Source organism: Papilio machaon, chromosome 25 (genome assembly GCF_912999745.1).
Source record: "Papilio machaon chromosome 25, ilPapMach1.1, whole genome shotgun sequence".
Classification (NCBI taxonomy): Eukaryota; Metazoa; Arthropoda; class Insecta; order Lepidoptera; family Papilionidae; genus Papilio; species Papilio machaon.
In genome coordinates, this window is record NC_060010.1 from 4,317,685 (window position 1) to 4,336,031 (window position 18,347).

General features: G+C 34.3%; 2 protein-coding genes across 3 annotated transcripts; both read right to left on the reverse strand.

Annotated features, from left to right (window-relative positions):
* Positions 1 to 1,507: 1,507 nt before the first annotated feature.
* LOC123722421 (MADS-box MEF2 type transcription factor MIG1-like) lies at positions 1,508 to 3,074 on the reverse strand. Its single transcript, XM_045684136.1, has 5 exons — positions 2,967 to 3,074; positions 2,591 to 2,773; positions 2,078 to 2,185; positions 1,733 to 1,873; positions 1,508 to 1,516 (listed from the first exon to the last, which is right to left on the reverse strand). The coding sequence occupies exons 1-5, from the start codon at positions 3,072 to 3,074 to the stop codon at positions 1,508 to 1,510; spliced, it is 549 nt and encodes a 182-aa protein (XP_045540092.1).
* On the reverse strand, positions 2,093 to 13,224 carry LOC106719876. Of its 2 annotated transcripts, none has more exons than XM_045684184.1 (9): positions 13,077 to 13,224; positions 8,761 to 8,846; positions 7,518 to 8,569; positions 6,769 to 6,874; positions 5,217 to 5,439; positions 4,212 to 4,414; positions 3,516 to 3,646; positions 2,403 to 3,327; positions 2,093 to 2,185 (listed from the first exon to the last, which is right to left on the reverse strand). In XM_045684184.1, exons 1-8 carry the CDS (start codon positions 13,137 to 13,139, stop codon positions 3,134 to 3,136), a joined length of 2,058 nt encoding a protein of 685 aa, XP_045540140.1. In that variant the 5' UTR covers positions 13,140 to 13,224; the 3' UTR covers positions 2,093 to 2,185; positions 2,403 to 3,133. The 2 variants fall into 2 exon arrangements, with proteins under 2 accessions (XP_045540140.1, XP_045540141.1); XM_045684185.1 differs by having other exon boundaries at positions 12,786 to 13,224.
* Positions 13,225 to 18,347: the final 5,123 nt, after the last annotated feature.

An 18,347-nucleotide genomic window follows, 5' to 3' on the forward strand; every position in this document is an offset into this window, starting at 1 on the left:
AATTGTTTTTTTTTTTTCAAATTTTTTGTATATTTAAAAAAAATCATTCCATTTATAGAGTTCAAAATAAAAACTTGTACGCATTTCGTTCGCAACGAAACAATTTTGGCAAGTTCTAGCCAATAACTGAAAAGTCATTATTTAAAACGTAACCGTAACATTCAGCTAAGCTGTATTATATTTGATGCAAGTCGTTTAAAAAATCTACGTACATTCAGATAGACATTTAGAAAAATTTTAACTTTTTTTTTTTTTACCTAGTAATAAACACACCTCGATTCAAACAAATACAAGGTGTTATCTAAATGCATTTTTTTTTTAATTTTAAAAAACGTGAATTCATTTTTTTTTTAGATAATAAAATTACACTGATATGGATATTCGAGGATATTAATTGCAACAACCCCATTAATTTCAAAACCTTATTGAAAATGGCAACACAGGTATAATATAAAATGTTTCTAGATATGGAAGTGTGAATTTGTTGCCATATTAAAATAAAGGTTTGTCATATAAATAGAAATAACTATAATAATAACAATCCGTGGATAATGTCGTGTAAATGCATTTCTTCTTTAATGCTTTCTTTGCATTTTTTTGTACAAAAAGATTTTATATTATGCGCAAGCGTTTTAAATGTGAATGAAATCTGGTAACACTGAACTATACAAAATTAATACATCTTTAATAATACGTTAAACAAAATCTTTGTTTTTTTTTTAGGAATTTACACATTAATATAATTAATACTTGTTTATTTTTTATTCAATTCCAAATATCATATTTGTTTTATTAAAATAATGTTTCGAGCAAAATATTATTTGTTGCATTAGAAACATGTTCCAAGCAAAATACTGTATTTCAATAGAAACATATTCCAAGCAAAATACTGTATTTCGTTAGAAACATGTTCCGAGTAAAATAATATTTGTTGCATTAGAAACACGTTCCAAGCAAAATACTGCGGTTTTATTAGAAACATGTTTCGAGTAAAATCATATTTGTTGCATTAGAAACATATTCCAAGCAAAATAATATCTGATTTATTAGAAACATGTTCCAAGCAAAATACTGCGTTTCATTAGAAACATGTTCCGAGTAAAATCATATTTGTTGCATTAGAAACATATTCCAAGCAAAATAATATCTGTTTCATTTGAAACATGTTCCAAGCAAAATACTGTGTTTCATTAGAAACATGTTCTAAGCAAAATCATATTTGTTTAATTAAAAACATGTTTCCAACAAAATATTGTCAGTAAAATTTGTTACTTTTAATAAATACAATTATTTGTATTACCAGATATCATTCACATATAATATTAATTGAATATCTTTGAGCATAATATTTTGGCAAACGTAGCAAGTTAGCTAACTTAAGCAAAGTCAATTTTGGCGTTTACAAACATGTTTCACAACATATTTATGCTCGAGTAAAAATTCATTAAAATACCATCTAGTACACTCAAGCACAAATAAAATGGATACTATAATTGCAATTTCTTTGTCAATTAATCTAGAAACAAAATTTTAATGCCCATTTTTTTTTACCCGATTTTTTTTAATATACATGTTTTTCCTCATATAATACGTATAATAGTTAAATTTCCCGAAAAATAGGCAGTTTTTAATTAATAGGTCCTGTAGCTAAATAATGGTACGGATGTCTATTATGGACAAATCTATTGTCGTACCTGTTTTTTTGGTAGAAATCGTTTCTTCCTTGATTTACTTTGTGTCTGTAGTTTTGATTGCGACGCGGCTGATTCTTTTCCTTGTCTGCTTGTTTGTTAGTTTGTTTGACTTCTGGTTTAGCTTCGCTCTTTGGTTGATTAGAAGTCGAAGGTTCAGATTGGTTCGACGAGGGTTTCTCCTAGTGGAAATGAAGTTTAAAATTTATTTGAAATAGCACCTTTTGTATATAAAACTTCAAAATGATTGGTCGAATATTGATTTTTTTTTAAATTTACATTTATAGGATTAAAAACTAAAGTAATTAAATCTTAAGCGGTTCTATATTGTTGATTATCTCTATAAATCAACACTAAGGTAGACATTAAACAACTCTTAGTGTTACCTCTTTGGTTTCACCATTAGTTGCCTTGTTGAAGTTAGTCTGAATATTTTCCGTCGCAAGTTGCTTCGGCGACTGCGTCTGAGATGTGCTTTGACTTTGATTCTCACTCTGTAATGAAATATACACAGTTAAAGTTATTTCTTATACATTTAAAGCTTGGATGATTAAGGTGTCCAAGTACTTTTTTTTATTTATAAATGTAAATTTTTTTTTATTCTTTGATATATCTTGGAATATTCAAATTTTCGCGTAATATAACTTGTAAATTTTCGTTACAAAGTTATTTCGATACAGACTATAGTATACTCTGTGTCAATCTAATGACCTTGTTGTGTATCGGTGTCTGCGGAGTGTGAGGTGCGTGAGGTGCGTGAGGCGCGTGAGGCGTGTGAGGCGGCGCGAGGGCGACGGTCAGCGTGAGGTCGCACCACATGGCGCAGCGGGCGCGGCGCGCGCACTCGCCTAGCTGCTTCACTGCCTCCGCTAGGTTTGTTATTGTACTATAGAACTGACCTTGTTGTGTATCGGTGTCTGCGGAGTGTGAGGTGCGTGAGGTGCGTGAGGCGCGTGAGGCGTGTGAGGCGGCGCGAGGGCGACGGTCAGCGTGAGGTCGCACCACATGGCGCAGCGGGCGCGGCGCGCGCACTCGCCTAGCTGCTTCACTGCCTCCGCTAGGTTTGTTATTGTACTATAGAACTGACCTTGTTGTGTATCGGTGTCTGCGGAGTGTGAGGTGCGTGAGGTGCGTGAGGCGCGTGAGGCGTGTGAGGCGGCGCGAGGGCGACGGTCAGCGTGAGGTCGCACCACATGGCGCAGCGGGCGCGGCGCGCGCACTCGCCTAGCTGCTTCACTGCCTCCGCTAGGTTTGTTATTGTACTATAGAACTGACCTTGTTGTGTATCGGTGTCTGCGGAGTGTGAGGTGCGTGAGGTGCGTGAGGCGCGTGAGGCGTGTGAGGCGGCGCGAGGGCGACGGTCAGCGTGAGGTCGCACCACATGGCGCAGCGGGCGCGGCGCGCGCACTCGCCTAGCTGCTTCACTGCCTCCGCTAGGTTTGTTATTGTACTATAGAACTGACCTTGTTGTGTATCGGTGTCTGCGGAGTGTGAGGTGCGTGAGGTGCGTGAGGCGCGTGAGGCGTGTGAGGCGGCGCGAGGGCGACGGTCAGCGTGAGGTCGCACCACATGGCGCAGCGGGCGCGGCGCGCGCACTCGCCTAGCTGCTTCACTGCCTCCGCTAGGTTTGTTATTGCTGAAATGTAATTTTAAATATTATTAAAAAAAAAATAGTAGTTAGTAATTTATTTTAATATATTAAATATATTAACTTTTATCATTTAAATGACATTACGGAATGAATTTAATTTCATTTACATAATAGTTTCTTCCTAAACGAGAGTATGAACCCCCACTGTAAGTATGCTTGAGACGTGTACTCACGGTCTTGTCTCGGGTATCTGGTGTTAGTGTGCGAGGTATGCGGGGCGAGCTCACGTCGTCGCGCCGCTTGCACCGCGGCTACAGCGCTGCGCCACGCCAACATAGCGCTCTCTACCTCACTGTGAGGTGCGCTGTATACATTGACAATTATTTTAGATAAATATTAATATAACTAGCTGTCGACCGCGACTCCGTCCGCGTGGAGTTAAAAAAATAATTTATACCCTATGTCTTATTACAGACTATGTTCTATATTTATGCTAATTTTCAGGGAGATCTGTTTAGCTGTTCTGGACATACCTTCAAACAAACATCCATACATCCGTCCATCTAAATATTCGTATTTATAATATTAGTAAGATATATAAATAACATTTCAACAAATGTTATAGTTTGTTTTAATTCGACATTACTAGCTGTTGCCCGCGACTCCGTCCGTACAAATTAAAAAAAAGGTAATAAGTAGCCTATGTGTTCTTCCAGACTATTTTCTACATCTGTACCAAATTTCAAGATCCGTTGTGCCATTTTGGTTATACATTCAAACAAACATTCATCCATCCATACATAAGTACGAAGTAAGATAATAGTATAAATTTGCATAACATACACGAATGACATTTCGAAGTCACTTTAAAACATCAAATTTATATGAAAAGTTCCAACTAAAGGTGACATTTATGACAGAAAACTTACATTTCGGATACATTTTTGACATCATCACGCCAAGTGCTGGGATCAAAGTTATTCGGATCCAGTCCATTCTCTCTATCTTTCTCGCACACATTCTCTTGTCCGCGCTTCAATACTTTTATCTTGGGATCATCTTGTTTATGTTTCTTGTTCTGTACACAAACACTAGCGCGCAATGTTTCCATTTTACCCATCAGTGTTAACACCTGGAATAAAGATAAAAAAAGATAAACATCAAATAGCTAAAGTGTACCTTTTTTTCCTTTCAATTGTGTTTATTTCGAGAATTATTTTTTGACATATGTCAATTTAAAGTGAACAAATCGATTCTGACTTGAAATATATGTGATTTGAATTCAGTTTTTATGAAATACTAGCTATCGCCCGCGACTTTGTCCGCGTGGAATTAAAAAAAACTTAGTAAGCTATGTGTTCTTCCAGACTATGTTCTAGATCTGTGACAAATTTCATCAAGATCTGTTGAGCTGTTTTGGAGATACATTCAAGCAAACATCCATCCATCTAAATATTCGCATTTATAATATTAGTAAGATTATGTTTTTCGTTCCAATTTTTTTTGTAAAATACTTAGTTTTTTTTAAAAAAAAAAAAGGGTACACTAATGTAACATTGTAACAACCTACAAATAATATGATTTCTATACAACGATGGGTCATATGTATAAGGGTCTAAGTAACAAATTGATAATTTTAACTTTTTTATATTTTTATCTACCTCTTAGTCTAGTTAACGACTTGCACTAAACACAAAACACATTTACAGGTGTAAAAGTTTTTTTTGATAAAGTAAAAGGGCTTATGCGGTATTTTTGCCATATGGTTGAAACTTTGAAAGCCTCTCCTGTAAAGTTATCAATTTACCATCGAAATATGTAATCTAAGGAAAAAAGTGTGCAATTCTAACTAAAAAAAATTATGTCCGCCATTACAAGAATACATCGTTAGATTTTGAAAAAAATGTTAATTTCACTGTCAATAAAAAGCATACCTTAGTATGTTCTCTGAGCATATCGACAGTGAGCCTGTCGACTCTTGTAGGACAGGGTGGGAGACGCGGCACGGGTATGGAGTTGGAGGAGGAGACCGCACGGCCAGGGTAGGCGAGTGCGAGACGCGCCTCCGTCCTCTTCCGCTCCCTTTCTAGTTGTTTCCATTGTTCGTAACACATCTCTAACCGAGCGTGTAGTATTGCTGATGGAGTTACTGTATGCCTATTCAAATATATCTACATTTTTTAATCAACTAACAAAGAATAACTATTTTAATACATAATAGCATAATTATTATTAAAAAAAAATTGCAATAAAGGTTCCGCACGTCTATTGAATATCTATTTTTAATACAGTTGCGAAAAAAATGAAGCAATTTAATAAAATAATAAAAAGAAAATTTTTGGAAAATGAAGCAGAGATTTTTTTTGTTTTCTTCACCCATTCTGGGTAAGCAAAGGGAACTATGGCCATACAGCCAAGTCTTCAGTACATTTTTTTTATAAGAAATGAAAATTTAATGAGATAAAATGAAATTAAACCTAACCATTAAATCTGATATTGAAACAAATAAGTAGCTTCTTTTTAGAAATATTTGCATGAATAATAAAAACTTCTAGGATTTCTTGTAAACCTTCTTGGTTGGTTTTTTCTTTTTAATAGACATTATTTTGACAGTTGGGAACTAGTACTCACCAGTTCGGAAAAGGTAAAGAAAAAGCACGAGTAATAGTCCACTTCCCGAACGCTCTATGTCACTGCAATACGACACTTTTTCAACAACTGTATTAAAAAATCTGTTTCAAAAATGACGCGACCAAACAGAAGACAGGCTTCAAGTGGAAGTAAGGCCGGAAGTCTAAATTTAATATTCCTCCCTTCCTCAGATGAGAAGGGGAAGAGGTGGCACCCAGTAATGTGACCACACAGAAAACAAGCGTGAAGTGGAAGCAATCCCGCGTTTTGTCTGATGAGTGTGGTTCCGGGGACTTAATTTTAGTCCTCTTTCCCTTCCCAACCTTGTTTTAGGAAAGGATTAGGTTTCTTAGGCAGGGTAGTGGATTTGATGGAGGAGGGAACGCATAAGGGAAAAAATTATCTTCCTATACGTTCCCTTCTCTGTCAATTAAAGATAGGCAATGAATCTGCAATTGAAGATATCTATGGTCAGCAGTCGTTTCGCTATTTCGGCGAATTCAAGTGACAAGTTACCTGCTTTCCACTTTATAATAGAAAAATAATTTGGAAAAAGGTAAATAACTAATTAAGTTAGTTAAGGGCTTAAACATTTTGTATTTGATGTTAATTCAAGAATTGTTGGTCATGCAACTGTAAGTATTTTGTGACAAAAATTATACATTCATACAAAAAAAATTAAAGTTTTAGTGCCATTTAAAACAATGTTCAATGAATTACATTTCATTAGCAACTTCAAATTCGAATTAGAAATTCAAAAGTGCAACACATGACTTCACCATCGCGATTCAGAAACAATAACATTTGTATACAACGCCATCTATTGACAAAATATTGAAACAATTGAAAACTTACTTCATACTCCTCAATATATGGTACGGTGTCAGTGGTAAGTCGACCATGGGAGATGACAGTACGGTAGGTGGTACAGGCGGACTAGGTCCCAGTAATGTGCCCACTCCTAAAAATAAAACCATTTTGTGACCGTCAGATTGTAAATTGACTTAATCAAAGCACTGAAATCTTACTAATATTATAAACTAGCTTTTACCCGCGACTCCGTCCACGCGGAATAAAAAAAATGCACACAAGATAAAAAAGTTCCCATGTCCGTCTCCTAGTTCTAAGCTACCTCCCCATCAATTTTCAGCTAAATCAGTTCGACCGATCTTGAGTTATAAATAGTGTAACTAACACCACTTTCTTTTATATATATAGATGCGAATGTTTAGATGGATGGATGGATGTTTGAAGATATCTCCAGAATGCCTCAACAGATCTTGATGAAATTTGGCACAGATATAGATCATAGTCTGGAAGAACAAATAGGCTAGTTATTATTTTTTTTAATTACGCACGGACAGAGTCGCAGGCGGTAGCTAGTATTATGACTGATAATTGTTCATCAAATACATTTTTTTGACATAAATAATATAAAGAAATAACAATAAAAGAAAATTAAAACCTGAAATAAATTTATTAACAATCTAACTAAAACAGTTTGAAATTGAGAAAATTTCTCTAATTCACTTAAGGAAAAACCAAAATTGATCTTAAAAATGAAAATAGCTGTTAATTTTCCTAGAAATAAATAAATAACTTACCGATATTGAAAGGATTATTTTCATGTAGAAATGAAACATCCACATTTAATGGATTAGGTGGTGGTCTATTCCTCATGATGAGCATTTGTCTAGCTATATCCTGGTTCTGTCTAAGTAGTGCCACTTGTTGGGCATTCTCACGACCTAAGTTATCGAACCCTGGCCTTTCTAGACTGCCGTTGCCTTGGAAACCATCACGTTGCAGCATCATATCACGACGTACAAAATCCTGTTGATGATATCCATTCGGCTTAAACATTGGATTCGTTTGACTTTGATTCGAATAATAATTCTGATCGATATTATCGTTCGATATATTATTGAAATAGAAATTATTTTCACCGTTGTAAGTTTTATTTGGATAATTTCTATTAAAAAACATCTTATTTCTTTCATCTTGAAGTTTAAATTCATCGTTTTGATATTGTGTATTAACATCGAATTTATAATCGTTCAATAAGTCATCACGATTTCGTTCCAATAGGCTTAGTTGGTTCAAATAGGCCAATAGTTCACTTGAATCGTTTTGATCCTTTATATATGTATTATCATATTTATTCGGATATCTCTGAGTATTAAATGAGTTGTCAAAATTTGTATAGTTCATATCTAGATTAAGACTGTTTGGTCTATAATTGTTCGAAAATATATTCGTATCGTTCAAAGAATTTCTTTGGCTCGGTTCGAAGTAGTTGTAGAATTTGTCATCATATTTACTAGGATTAGTGAACTGCGCTCCTCCAATCTCTTGGGCAGCTAAACGTAGTAGATTTAATTGTTCCGGTGTAACCGTTTCGGCGCTCGCGTCCCCTACCGGATCCAAACCCAATAGGCCGGTTACATCATTATCTGGATACACGAATCCATTGGTGTTGAATCCATTCTGTTGGAGATTATAGTTGAATCCATTCTGATTGGTCGGTGAGTAATTGAAGAGCGAGTTTTGGTAAGCGTTAAAATTAGAAGGTGGTATATATGATGGATTCGTGGGTTCATTTTTCGGGAACTGATTGACAACTGGTGTACTTGTTATGGGTTTATCTGACGTGCAGCTGTGAAAATAAATAAAATCAACAAAGTCCACATACAATTGACCCTTAAGTCTTAAACTATGTTTCCACTAGTAATTTTTCACTATCCATGAGTTTACTTACATGGCATTTACTCTTAGGTGGAGGTCTTTCTGAGCATATAACTTAGTAAGATATATAGGAGTATATATAAAGTAAATAAAATGTCATACCTAGGCGTGTCTGATGGTCCGGTCTCATCCAGGATTTTGGTGATGAGATCACGGACCATCGAGTTCTCTTCCATAATGCGCTCCGACTGAAATAAAAAAATCAATAACTTTAGAGGTCTTTCATTAATTGTATAACAATCTTAAGATGGAGATGGAGACTTGTAGAGTATTTTTTTACACTTGTAGAGTACCTTTTTATTTTTACCTGAGTTTGTTTATTTAAATGTAATTAACTCAACTTGACATTGGCAGACAGAGACCCTTCGGTCTCCGTCCACTCTTAGTAACCTATCTACTCATTAAATCTAATTTAATTTATATCAAAACTAGCTGAAGCCCGCGACTCTGTCCGCGCGGAATAAAAAAACATAATAAGTAGCCTATGTGTTCTTCCAGACTATAATCTACATCTATGCCAAATTTCATCTAGAACCGTTGAGCCGTTCTAGCCGTACCTTCAAACAAACATCCATCCATCTAAACATTCGCATTTATTATATTAGTAAGATGGTAAATGTAAAGCCATAGCACAAAGCTATTGAATCCCATTTTAGTATAATATTTGCAAGTGAACAAATTTTTAAACAATAATATTAAACTTGAATAGAAAAGTGCACAGTTATTTGAGTAAATACACATTATTTGTTCAAATAAATTACTCAACAACTCTAAAATGATGGTCTCATGCCTTTTCATATCTCACTATTGAATTTATGCTTGTTGAAATATAAGTCATCACACAATTAAACAATCCATGTAAATAAAAATCATTTTTTTTATTTGTCATCTATGCATTTTTAAACCTGCTACAAAATAGGTTGTCAACAAAAAGTTATTCTAAAAAAAATAATCATAACATACTGTTGCATGCGACTCCATCCATGCGGAATTAAAAAAATAAACTTGATAAGTATCCTATGTGTTCTTCCAGACTATGTTCTACATCTGTATCAAATGTACCATGCCATTCTTGAAGTACCTCCTAACAAACATCCAAACATTTGCATTTATAATATTTGTAAGAAAATAGGGTTGACGAGAGGCAGGTGGCCAGCCATAAAAAATTAAGCCAAAACTTTAAGGTTTATAAAACCTTGTGTGCCGAACCCAAATGAATGAGAAAAGGGCATGGAGATGATGATTAATATTTGTAAGAAAGTAAGAAGTAACATTTCATAACATACTCAAATAAACAGACATTATTTCTACAAAAACAATCCACCACTTTACAAGTTCAACAACACATTTATAAGAGACATAATATGTATCTGTTAGTTTCCACTGCGGAAACAAAAACATTTGCATGCAAAAACATTTTGCAACCATATCCAAAAATACATTAGGAATGAAACCATTGCTCAACGGGACCACTAGTTGCATCTCAGTTGTAAATTTTTTCAAGTCTATTGCTAGTCCTCTCTCTCAATCACATATATCACATCATCAACTCATTCTTTCAATCACATATAAATTTCTAGTTTTCAGTATTGAATGGTGAGCCTTTAGGAACTTTAGAAATTTATTGGTATGGAAAAAAAAGGAAAAATTGTTGATGTTACTCCCACATATGTAATCTACATTCCACTAAATCATTTCAGAGAAAACACACATACAAATGGTTTTTGGTTATAAGTACACTCATCATTTATTTTCATAATTTTTTTTAATGATTGTTTTCCAATTTTATCTATATATATAAAAGAAAGTCGTGTTAGTTACACCATTTATAACTCAAGAACGGTTGAATCGATTTGACTGAAAATTGGTGGGCAGGTAGCTTAGAACCAGGAAAAAGACATAGGATAATTTTTACCCCGTTTTCTATTTTTTAGTCCGCGCGGACGGAGTCGCGGGTAAAAGCTAGTATCTATATAAAAGAAAGTCATATTAGTAACACTATTTATAACTCAAGAACGGTCGAACTGATTTAGCTGAAAATTGATGGGGAGGTAGCTTAGAACTAGGAGATGGACATAGGAACTTTTTTATCTTGTGTGCATTTTTTTTATTCTGCATGGACGGAGTTGCGGGTAAAAGCTATACTGTATATTTGTTACTATACAATTACCATTAACAGTTTCATCTTATTTATAACATAGAGTAATAATATCACCAATGAGTAAGCTCATTGAATATACTTTATATAATAAAATATAACAACTTTGTTACTTTTTTTAATTTATAATAATAACTTACCTAACATAGTTCAGGATTTGGCTAAAATATACATTATTGACGGTCGAGTTGGCGATTGTAGCTTTTATGGCGCACACAATTATATCTAAGGACTCACTATCCAAAGTTTAAAGTTGCGGAGAGAGGAGTTTTTATTAAATAAAATCGTACTTAGGTTAGTTATTTTCACTACTATTGATGTAACTTTGACAGTTTTATTTTATAAGTGGTCAAAGGTTTTTATGTTATACAGCCGAGGGTCATGTATGCTACTAAAATAAATTAAAAAAAATACTCTATTTAATTCGATTAAAGTTTTTTTAAACCAAACATATTATTTATTTTAATTTTTATTTCGAAATGTTATCTTAAATTGATTAAAAATAATAATAATCTGACATTTATATTGTTTACTTATTTCATAATTTTGAAGACACGGAACGCAAAACTACGAAGTAGCAAAGAGTATGTAACCATTTCATAGTATACTAGCGAAATGTTTACATACTCTTTGGCATTATCTATTAACGGTTTTTCAGTTGCGTGGCGTCATTGTGGTATTAAATTGTTTGTAAATTTGTATTGTAAGGTTGGATATGAGTCACAGAACCGAATCAGTCAACCCCGACACCACGTGGTACTTTCTGCCCTACCCCTAGAGTGTATATGAAAAGCCGGAGGCGCGGAGGGGGAGCAGCCCCCGCCCGCTGTAACAAGGCGCGGGGGCCTGTGCGAGCCGTAGCGGCTGAGGCTGGTCGCCGAAGGCGACCAAAAAGCCTCAGCTGCGGAGGCGAGTATAGGCACCCGCGCCTTGTTACGCTAGGGCGGAGGGGCTGCTCATCCCATAGCGCCGGAGACGTTGCAAATTTCTTTTGTTAGGGAATCAAATTCTGCCAATTTCATATGTTTTTTTTGTTATTTTTTTTTAAATTTATTTTAGTAGCATACATGACTTATGGCTGTATAAAATAAAAACCTTTGACAACAAATAAAACTGTCAAAGTTACGTCAAAAGTAGCGAAAATAACTAACCTAAGTACGATTTTATTTATTAAAAACTACCAGTCTCCGCAACTTTTAACTTTGGATAGTGAGTCCTTAGATATAATTGTGTTCGCCACAAAAGCTACAATCGCCAACTCGACCGTCAATAATGTATATTTCAACCCAGGATTTTATTATAATATGTAATAAGATAGAGAAAACATTCTTAAATTCAAACTTGAAGTTCTACAAATATTATAAATGCAAAAGTTTGGATATATGGATGGACGTTTGTTTGTTAGGAGGTATCACCAGTAATAGGTCAACCGATCTCAATAAAATTTGGCACAAATGTAGAACATACTGGAAGAATATATAAGCTACTCTTATTAATACCGCGCAAATAATGTCGAGGGCGACAGCTAGTTTTATATATTTTCCAATAAGATAATATTTGAAACTTTAGAGAAATTATTGTTTATTTTCATATTACATATTTTTAATTTAAAAGTAACATTGTATTTCATCTGAGACAGTATGAATTGAAAAAATCACGTTTCCATACTACATGTGACCTTTTTAAGTATAAACAAAATTTAAACAGGAAATATCATGCAACCAATATTTGAATACAAAATCTATTTCATTTTGATGCTAAAAGAACACCAGTACGACATGAATTGTTTCTATTTTGTCTCGTAATTGTGAAGGACATTTGAATATGTAAAAATTCACGGAGAAAGTAAATTCCAACCCTAGATACTTCGTACTAAAATCATACCCACATATGCGATAAAATCAAAGTTTTAGTTAAATATAACGATTATGAATAGAAATATAACATAAGTTAAACTTATCGACATTACCTGCGATATTGTCCTTTAAAGAACAAGCTACATAATTCTATAAATATTGTATGTAGCGTTTTGATGTCACCATTATCTCGGCAAAATTCTAAGTCGTGTTACAACTGTCCACGCCTATAGGAACCTTTTATTGACAAACATCACTGATTTATCTCACATATGGTCACAATATACACTTTTTTTGCTTATATTTACGACATTTTCCCGGATTTTGGGGTCAAACTGACAGCTAAATACGACATTTCTAACACCCATACAAAACGCACTTTGGAACAACACTTCGCTACTTACCTCAGATTCATTTTCAACGGCTTTGTACGCGTTACTTATTTGACATAAATCACTGAATGCCATTTAAACTTAAAAATTATTTCTTGCCACGGTACATAGGAGCTACGAGTGCTAAGCCATTTTTTTCATTGACCTACATGTGTATATATTCGTGCTATAACTCACAGCACTGGTGTTGCCGTCACAAATGAAACGGAATCGACTATTCGAATCGAAAAATAATTTAATACAATTGTTATTACTTACGTGATCCATGCAAAATAATATTTATATCCCAGGACAATCTACTTTACTTCATGAAAATCTAATAAGCCTTTTCTTTTTTTTAATTCAATTTTCCCGCCTTTCCCACAACTCATCGGTGCAAAGTTTTACAGCCAAACCAAAAATACTTTTTATTTATATTGAAAAAATGTAATTGTTAAAAAAGCTATTTTAAATTGTTTTAAAATGTTATTTTGACCAAAATAATCATTTGTTTACAAAATTACAAGATCACTTTGATATTGTCAAAATTTAGCACAGCCCAAAAATTATTGTCTTGCAAACGTATTTTTGTGTTAGTTTCTTGCAATTTTTAAATCAAAGACACACATAAGTTATAATACAAAATTCATTGAAATACCTATACAATACAATTTAGTTAATTTTTTAAAATTTTATTTGAGATTAACATTACAAAAGCGATACACAGAAACGCCATCTTACAAATGAATCATGTACTGACGACGTAAGTTATATAGTGTAGGAAAAAATAAAACCAGATGGCCTATTTTAATTATTTCTTTACGATTTAATTTTATTATTCCCTTTTCGTAATTTTGTTTAGCAATTATTTATCGTTAAAATTCATTTAAAGTTAAAAGTACATTTAGTATAACATACTCGCTTATTGTATAAATCCGCGTAAACTATATCGGAAGGAATTAAAAAAGTCTAGTAATAAATACATAGCCTAATGTCAGGCGGACCACCAAGCTGTATTAATAATAACAATCAGATAATAGCAACCGATCAAGCCGAGGTTCGGCCCTCTCGGGCACCCTTGAATCGGAATGCTAAACGCGTAATGAGTGACAGCCCAAGCCGTGGTCCCCTCTCGGGGGCCCTTGCGCCCAGTCACTCCATGGAGCGTCCACCGAAGCGACCTAAGAGCTCGGTGACCTCCCAATCCGGTAATAATAACGAAGTAACAGCCCGAGCCGAGGCTCCTGAGGGAGCCCTCGAGCCTAGTTACTCTTAAACGAGGTTTAGGCTAAGCGCCATCTGCGCCCGGCCACCTCAAGCCCGGTGAAACTGTAAATGCCTCCTCAAGGCAAACAGTGACTACTCAGTCACAAAAAAAAAAAAAAAAAAAAAAAAAAAAAAAAAAAAAAAAAAAAAAAAAAAACAGGCGGACCATCACAACAGTGAAATAAATTTTTCAAACCGGTCGAGTATTTTCGGAGCGTATTCAATGGAAACAATCTCAAATCTCAACTATAGAAAACATCGTTATATCTATGTTATAACCTAAATACAAGGTAAAACCTTGATACAAGTACTAATTTGAATATTTGCAAATTTGATTGTGAAGTATGTTCCCTATAAAAACTTAAAACATCGATTTAAATGTAGGTATATATAATTGATCGACAAAAAAAACCATCATAGGGTACACACTTGAGTGATTCAATACAAAGTCTGATAGAACGCAAACTAAGTTACAATGCGTTGACCAAAGCGTTCAGAGATATGCACTGATACAATTGCACTGTCGAAACAATGCAATTGGAGCACAAAGGGATTTATCCGTACAGATTTCGTTTCACGCCCATGTAATTCCGAACACGCGGTCATGCGATGAAGTCCGCTTTGATATCATTAACACTGGACCTGTAATTAAAGGGAAGAAAAAATATAGTACATATTATCTGTGGTATCGATTAAATTGACTAAACTTTGCACCTCTAATTGGAGCCAGGCCATTAAATCATTAAAGAAAATATGGCGTCCACTGGTTACGATTGCTCAAGTGTTTGACTACATGTTGAAATGTCATAACGGGGTTTATTTGGCTGAAAGGACGTTATTGTATATCGCTGGTAGATATGTATATTTTTATGCTATATCCATTTCGTTATGACCCAGTAGTCTAAACAGTCGATATTGACATATGTCACTACGAGTATTGGTGGGTATATGAAAATTAATCAGTCGTTTCGCAGTTATTGTTTAACAATAATTTTACATGGTGCAAATTAAAATTGAGTTGAAAAGTGCCCTCAAGACTACAAAACTAAAAAAAATCATGTAGATATTAATGTGTAGTTTTAATCTTAGTAAAAATTAATTTAAAAATAATTATACAAGGTAAGTGACAGTTGCATTGTTAAAAATAAGATCGTTTTGTTATAAAGTCTGGATTAATTATTATATTTATTACTCGTTTTTAGAATCATCATCATCATCTCCCCGCAAATTACCTATGAAGGGTCGGCACAGTCTTCCATACGTCTTTACAAGCCGTCTTATTCAATAGTCACTCAGCCATACAATTATACGGTAACAATTATTTTTCACTCAATCAACCCCTAATAGTCTTTTATCAGGTAATTGTGAACAATAACAAACAGAGACGTCACCTACAATCATTTTAATCTTCAGCATGGCAAGATAAATTGGATAATGGCACAGCGAGCGGCGAGCCGCGGGAGGCGTCGTGAGCAGATGACGTTTGGACTGTCATGGCCGCCGGGGAATTCGTTTTGACATCTAATTTTGGCGGCAAATGCAGTTGAAATAATTTAAGGTAATTTATTAATTGATTCATTGGATCTTCGGGAAACCTTACGAAACATAATGCGACCTAATTTTTCAAAGATAAACCGTGGAAAGTCTTAGGTTTTGTACAGGTTTTTCAGTAGAGGAAACCCGCAGTTAGAGTGACTGTTTTTGAACAATATCTGTTAATTATGATGAACATATTCTAGACTAGAAGTAACATAAGAAGCAGAAGCAGCTAAGTCGGTGATCAAATTCTTTTCGCCCCCTTCTGACCGTAGTTATTATAATTCTGAAGATGCAATGGGCCTTTAGGTAATTTTCAAAACTGATGTGTCTGGCAGGTGTAAAAATGTTTTCATCAATTTTGTTAATTTTAATACTCAATATTATTAAGGGAATAAAAAAAATATTTTTAATCTTTAAAATCAATTATCGCGAATGAAATTAATACTTTAAGTTCGAATATAGAACAATAAAATAAATTACATTGTGAAAAAATCCCGCCAATAAATTATGTATACTCCCGAATCTACGTGAGGCGGAACGTTAAAAAAAATGTAAAACAATCCTGGCACGAAGAAATCAATCGCAATCAAATCAAGAATACGTCGGCTTCGAGAGGGAACGGGATACCCTAATTTGTGTTTGTATGAGTGTGAAAGGATCGAATGTATCGTTAATCCTATTGGCTTATACCAGGCGACGTTTGCCACGATTGGTCGCTTTGCTTTATTGAACTGTCACTGAAGACTGCGGTTTAGGGGTTGCTGTAATTCGGGGGCAAATGGGGGTGAAACGTGGGCTGGGGTATGGGATGGGGAATGGGGGATGGGGGTGGAAGTACATTTCACTGCGCGGAGTTTGGCGATTGACTTGTGGATAGTTTTTAGGGGTTTCATGCGAGGTATCGAATATTTATTGATTTTCTGTACTCTTTCAATAAAATGCACAAATCGTTTTTATAACATAATTTAAATGAATTTGTTTTAAACTAAGGTTAAGATTATTTTATTTAACTCTAGTACTAAAATATTGGTTTAAATTGGTCTCATATATCAGGTTTTTTGCTTTACATTAAAGTATTTTCATTGTTGCAGATATTAAATAATACATTCATTACAATAGAATTAAAGAAAAGTATTATATTTAATAAATTTATTTAGTTATTATAAACAATAAAATTATATTTTACAAATTAAAACCATTACAACCTAAAAAATATTTTTAAAATTACTAATTCTGTCTGTATTTTTAAACACCCGTGCCATTGATCAGTATATTATAAAATACCTAATGTTAACGTCATTCCACCATGACTTCTGATTGGACAACGAATGCGCGGGAAAACTGTTGACTTTTCCTGTTTGATGGCACTCGCGAAATATAATTCGCCACGCCCTGCGCTGTCTTCCCCATTCTTATTGGACGAAATATCAAATGTCATTGTCATAAAAAGAACCCACATGTATTTTTCACACACCTATTTTCCTACCTTTGTTGTACCTTTTTTTACCAACTTCGACCATAAACAAAATGACACTTTTTCACCAAATTCTGCTTGTTATTTGTACAATAAAATAATGTCAAATTTAATATTGTTATTTTTGATTTAAAAAAACTTGAGAGATGTCAAGAGACACTCGGATGGAACGAAGTTCCTTTCTATTAATTAGTGAAGGAACCAATGTTTATTCTATGAATAAAAAACTTAAGTCTTCACGAGAAGTACATTTTATTTCTATGAATTTTCGTTATATATTGACACGTCGTTGCCATGGTGAAGTAGCGCTCATTCGTCTATAGCAAAAAGTGTCGTGACAACTTTTCGTAAGAATTTTTTCCGTCTAGCCCCCTTTCACAACGCGCGATAAGGAACTTCGTTCCAATATTATAAAAACATCTCAAATATAAGTAGACAATAGACAACACAGTCTATGTAGATGTAGATATCTCAAGCACTCTTATGAAAACTATCTTGCTTTGTGATTAACCTTCGTGCTACAGCAAAAGGTTAGTTGAGAGAGATGTTCGATTAAAACAATACATTTATGTTACGTAATAATTATTCTTACTGAAGTAAAATTTTAAAATAACATTCTGGAATGTTAATATGAAACGTAACTGCGTAAATTATAAAGGCGCTATAGCCTTTTACGCTAATTGAAAAAGAGTAATATCCGTTCAATTTCGTTTTGCAGAATATACGGCGTCATTATTCTAAATGGGTAGCTGGCGCCGGCCGTGATGCCACAAATTAAAGCTTAAAACGGACGCTTAACAGCTGACCCAAAATCGAACTCATCCCCCCCACTTCGGAAGGGGGTTGGCGTCAACCCCTTATATGTTTGGCCAACGCTACAATCTGTAGTTTGTGCAACGCATAACGTTTGCCAAACTTTTCAAGAGTATTTTTTTTAATATTGTAATTGTGAAATGTAATTATTTATTTTAGTCTTTGGACTGTGGATAGCTATTTACTGTGGATTATTTACATATAAAATGATT